Below are 6,000 nucleotides of genomic sequence, written 5' to 3'. Positions count from 1 at the left end.
GGAAATTAAGAAAATTTAAGTCTCATATGAACTTCACATTTCTGTTTATGTCTAAGTAACAGCAGTAGGTGGATGGGAAAGTACTATTTCTTCTGATATCCTATCACTTGAACTTATAAAAAAGTCCCTCAGATAGGAAAAGTTTAAACAAGCTAGCATTATTTTCGTATACACAAAGCAGTTAAAAGCCATTTATTCCTCTTCTCATCTTGATGGATCCAATCTCTTGATGGATTCCATAAAGCTGAGACACAATGAGGAAATCTGCATGACAAGACTGATGCCATCAATGCACTTTTTTTTCCTCAATTCCATTGCCACCCCATCTGTTTAATACCTGCCTCCTACATCCCCATACCAGTGCTCCCACAAGCACGTGCTCAACACCCAGTATGTACGCCAGCTCCTTGGCAGCACCATGTATAAATTCACCATAGAAACATAACATTATAGTATTTTTATTCATTCTAATTCCATTCAGCACCCTAAGATTTAAAAAAAAGGTTATGAATTTTGTCCTTCACCAGAAGTTCAAGCGAAGCTTCTGCTGGCTTCCACCCTAACCTGCCTTGAAGTGAAAGAACAAACTATAACTATTTACAAAACAAGATCTTCCTTATAATGCAAAGATACTTACTGACTTCAAATGTAAAATATCACTGAAATACATGGAATATCACTGAAATGATACATACTGTTCTGTAGTGTTGGTCGCTGGTTCCTTTAACATCTGTTTTCCTAGTTCTCTCAGAACACCTGACATAAAAAAGGGTTTAACATATCAGGCACATAATGTCATCCTATCCTAGAACAGATTTGAAAGGATTAATAAGCCAGTGAGTCAAAGCGCAAATCATATTAGAGATCTTTCTGAAAGCATACAGCTTCAACCTTTTACTTTCCACAGCGTTGTTATTAAAATAGTTTTAATCAGTATTTCTGACTTCTAACTTTTACATATTCATATCTTATTGTCACAGCACCTCTTGATAGCCATAGTTGGTAGTGATGAAAACAAAGACAGAACAATTGAGTACAATAAAAAATGAAATCTTTATTCTTTTGGCTCAACTGTAATGTGGTTTACTGGTCTTTATGGTATAGCATTTTCCTGCATGCAGTTCACTGACACACAAGTCAATAATTTTTTGTAAAAGGAGGAGTCAACATCGAATTTTTGCTTGTGTAAGAAACACAAAATGTCCTGATGTGATCAGTTATACAAGTTTGCTATTCAATTCCTGTGGAAAAAAGAAACATATTGTGGATCCCATATTATATTTAGAACAGTTCTAGTGCAGCATGAATCAACAAGAATAAGAATAGTCTATGTAAACAAACACTGGTAAAGATTTCATGAATAAAAAGACTACCTTGAAACTTCTGATGCAGGCAGTGCTAGAATTTTAAACAAACCTTCCCCACCACATTTCAATTACAAGTTATACCTATTTGGAAGCAAGTGCATTTTGGACTCAGTTTGAAACTTCACATTAAAATATGTGCAAAAATACAGTACTAATAAAAAAGCAGAAACCTAAAGCTACCCCATCCTCTCCTTTGTTTCTTATTTTGTGAAGTTCTTCAATTAAAAAGTGCTATGGATAGAAAGTAACAAAAGTGACGGTGACATCAACCTGAAGATAATTATAATTTCTTATTATATATACAAAACACTGAAAAAAAAAATAAAATGATATTTTTACAATATTTATATTTTCTTAGAAAATTCTATCCATGTATTTCATCAGATTCAGCAGTTTGCAACAAATCCTGTACAGTCCGACTATACACCGTACAGTACTCACTTAACATTTTAGAATGCAAAGCAAGAAGCTCTTGAGTAGCTGCAAACTATTGCTTGATGTCATGAAGGAATGATGTCTGACTGAACAATTTGTTTCACTTAACCACTGAGATATGGCTTCCCATATTCAACTTTTAACAGTGGAAGGAATAAAATTACAGCAGCAAAGGCAAGATAAACATGCATCAGTGATAGCTTCCAAACTATCTATTATGGTATAGAATATTTCATCTTAGTTCTTGAAAGCTTGCAAACTACACTTATTGTGGTACATATTTGATGCAATAAATATTGTGCATGGGTCATTATTTGTTTGCTCAAACATGCACCACAGGATAAAATAACTATTTACATAGACGGTACTTTTTTAATCAATACATACAATGTCAACCTTGCTGAGAGCAGAAGATGGCTAAACGATACTGCAGGGTGAGGCAGAACAACTTCATAATCCTTAAGTTTTGTGGGGTTTGGTAAATCCAATTTCCCAAGTTCAGGTAAAATGTTTTTTTACAGAAGAATACTTAAAAATGGACTCCAAGTCTCTCACTAAATTTTGTATGCAGAGTTCATTCAACTACACTTAAGTGACTTATGAAAAAATAAAACATCTGTTCTATTCTTGTAGACTATGGGAATTTACAGGCACATTAAGATCTGTCTGGATGAGATACTGGATGTATACTGTTTTTAAGCACCTCAAAATATAGAGCCATCCTGAAACATGGAAGTAGTCAGACTCTGCTGCTTTGTGCGACGTCATGTTTTTCCATGCATGAACTACAAGTGCAGCATGCCTTCATGCAGATCACTTCTGTCTGTACATATAGAGAATCCGAGAGTAGAACACCTGGTTCTCGTACCCCCTTCCCCAACATAAAACCCATTTACAAAAATAGTCACATATAATAGTAAACAACCTGTGAATTAAAAAATGATAAGTTCACCAACACTGATTTTTGTAAAAATATGGCAGATGTGGCTGTTGAAATGCAAACAGTGGATACAATTTTTGTACTGAGTGTTTTACGTTAAACACAGAGATTCCTAGGTCCGCACCTTTTTTAAAACCAGTCCCTACAGTCTGATTGGCCATTTTATCTTCTCTTCAGCAGTGTCAGCTGGTAATAAAAACAACAACCTCCTGTCAAGATGTTACCCTGTTTTACAGAGTTGCAGTTTGATGACGAGGGGTCACTGTCTTGTTATAGGCACTGACCTTCTTTATATATATATATATGTAATTATATATATATTTATATATGTAAAAACTGTCAGTTTGGCATGTACCTCCTACAGGAGTCCTGTGGACACAAATACATATTTTCTTAGGCTGTAAACAGTTTATCGCAAACAGAATTATGTGTTACTTTTTACTTTCCCTGCTGTCTTTACCTTTATCTTCTTTTTCTGATTTGTCTTTTTCATATTTATCCTTGTCTGGCTTTGTTACACTATCATAGGATGGTGGGGAGGTTGTGGATGGGGTCATATCTGTTTTCTCTGGAGTGGAGTTCTCATTTAATTTATCCATAATCATATCTTCTTTCATGGGCAGATCATCCTCATCTTTACCTTTATCCTGATTAAATATACATGAAACTTTTTTGACTTTCTGCCTTAAAAGGTGACGCCTGAAAGCACGTTGAATAACAACAGCAGATACCTCCTCCTGTTTCCGTTTTAATGTGGTTGTGATTGGTTCATAGGAGACTTTGGAAGGATTGGCTGCCATAAATCGGTCTTCCATCTGTATTCTGAGGGCATCCATCTCCCCACTTTCCCCTAACACACGCTTTGTGAAAGCAAACAAGATGTCGAGGCAGTGAATTCTGTCACCGCTTACCATGGGCAGATCCATTGCAATCAGCTGGACCTTGTTTGGTTTTGCTATGAGAAGAGGAGGATCTAACGAAGCTGCAAAATCTGATAGTTTACTGAACTCTATGAATTGTGTTGCATCTGGATCAAACTTCTCCCAGACTTCATAGAACATCTCAAAGTCATCCTCGCTCAAGGGCTCAGCACTTTCTTCAGTTGCAACACTGAAGTTCTCCAGAATGACAGCAATGTACATGTTCACCACCACCAGAAAGGATATGATGATGTAGCTGACAAAGAAGAAAATCCCAACCGAAGGGTTGCCACAGTCGCCTTTAACAGAGCTCCCCGGATGATCTTTATGAGGGTCACAGTCCGGCTCCCCACTGTTAAGAATTGGGGCTAACAAGCCATCCCAGCCAGCAGATGTGGTAATTTGAAATAGGCAGATCATGCTGTTGCCAAATGTTTCAAAGTTGAACATGTCATCAATTCCAACTTCCCTCTTAACGTAGGCAAAGTTGGACATGCCAAATATGGCATAGATAAACATGACCAAGAAGAGCAGCAGGCCAATGTTGAACAAAGCGGGAAGAGACATCATCAGAGCAAAAAGCAGAGTGCGGATTCCCTTTGCGCCTTTAATGAGACGCAGGATGCGACCTATTCTGGCAAGTCGGATGACTCGGAACAAAGTAGGGGACACAAAATATTTCTCAATCATCTCAGCTAAAAACATTCCTGTTGAAAAACAAGTCATATTAGTCAATGATACTATTATATTTCAGTTTCCCCAGAATTAGCCATTTCATGAAAATGAGTTGTTCTTACCTACTATGGAAAGAATGACAACTACAAAATCAAAAATATTCCAGCCAATGGTGAAGTAGTAATGGCGAAGTGAAATCAATTTCAAGACAAATTCTCCAGTGAAAAGTACAATAAACACAAGGTTAATCCAATATAAAATGTTTTCCATGTCTTCACTCTGGTCATCTGTTTCTACCATCATTGTGACCATGTTAAGGCAGATAAGTATCATGATACTGATATCAAATGCTTGTTTTGTTACAAAGTCAAAGACCATGCCTTGGAATTTGTTCTGGGAAGGAAAAAAAAAAAAAAACAAAGTTGCGTTACATTATGCATGGGGTAAAATTTCTTTCTTTTTTTTCCAAATTGCTACAAATTAATTAAATCTAGCATGTAAGGGGATTTCATGTCTTCCATAAAGTCTTCCATTTGTATGAATTTTCCAGTTTGCACATGTAAACACAAACCAATCAGAAATGCAAATACTATGTCTATAAGCATTAACAGTTAGATTTCAAAATACTCATGGTAGTTTTTAAAGTTGCAAAGGTCAATTTTCTATCTCAAACAAGTTCACTGTAAGATTTTGTGTCACAATATTAAATGAAGTCTTAACCTGGCAAAAGTTGGGGAAAAAAAAAAAAAGAAGTGTAAAGAGGCTGAGAGTTAACAGCACTTCATTTGTCCTAAATCTTAAGGAAACACAGAAAAATTTAAGCCCAAGTTCAGTGTTCTTCATGTTACCAAAATAACCTTTACTACACCTTGCATTTTCAGCTATAGAGAATTTACTGATGGCTGAGTGGGCATCTCAGCTGGTTCCACAGTCCAAAGTAGAACTGCAGAGCTGGAAATACTGCACCATCTAAACTTTGCTCTGAAGTGCCACGGGAGAGCTGGAGGAAAAAAAAATTGTATGGATTGTGCAGCAGGAATGAATGTGAGAGGTAAAAGGATGTTCTTTTTCAGGCAATAATATTGTAACTTGCTTCCAGTCTTCCTTGATGACTGAAAAGGCCTATGCCCTAAAACTTTCACATATTTTGACAAATATATTGTCAGAGTTCATTGTTTTAGTCTTTTTCTTTGTTTTGAAAAAATGTCACATATAATGTCACTGCCATCTGTAAAGAGAAAATGAAGGGGAAAAAAGGAAAGGTTAAGAGTGCTTCATTTTGAGGCTACAAAAGATAAATATTCTGTATTTCAGATGAATAAGGCTTTTTTTATATCTTTTTGTTTGTTTGTTTCAGGTTACAACTTAATTCAGTCTAAGACATACCCAAAATAGTTTTTAAATAAATGTAAAAAGAGAAGGTTTTTATTCTTACTGCTGGTCGTGGTATAGGCTTCTGTGGTTTCTTTGAACCCAACTTTTTCATTGCATTGTAGTATTTCTTCTGTTCTTCTGTCATAAAAATATCTTGACCTCCAAAGTAAAGCGAAGAGACAAAAACTGGTTAAAATCACATATTTATATTGATTACTTATAAACAGGAATACATATTAATAATAATCACTCTCATTCTAATCTGTGGGAAAATTAGAATAGACATCTA

The 6,000-nt window shown here is 35.7% G+C and overlaps 1 protein-coding gene across 8 annotated transcripts in view; it reads right to left on the bottom strand.

Annotated features, from left to right (window-relative positions):
• Positions 1 to 3,173: 3,173 nt before the first annotated feature.
• LOC306949436 (sodium channel protein type 2 subunit alpha) overlaps positions 3,174 to 6,000 on the bottom strand; it is a gene marked incomplete at both ends in the record, with an annotated part of 53,774 nt that continues 50,947 nt past the window's right edge. For all 8 annotated transcript variants that reach the window (XM_079539317.1, XM_079539310.1, XM_079539312.1 and 5 more), the window contains 3 exons: positions 3,174 to 4,369; positions 4,460 to 4,730; positions 5,773 to 5,897. In XM_079539317.1, the coding sequence (XP_079395443.1) occupies positions 3,174 to 4,369; positions 4,460 to 4,730; positions 5,773 to 5,897 (1,592 nt within the window). The remainder of the gene's footprint in view (positions 4,370 to 4,459; positions 4,731 to 5,772; positions 5,898 to 6,000) is intronic.

The sequence above is a fragment of the Tetrao urogallus genome (assembly GCF_951394365.1).
Source record: "Tetrao urogallus genome assembly, chromosome: 8".
Classification (NCBI taxonomy): Eukaryota; Metazoa; Chordata; class Aves; order Galliformes; family Phasianidae; genus Tetrao; species Tetrao urogallus.
Note: the sequence above shows the minus strand (reverse complement) of the source record. Positions and strands in the feature narration are given on the sequence as shown.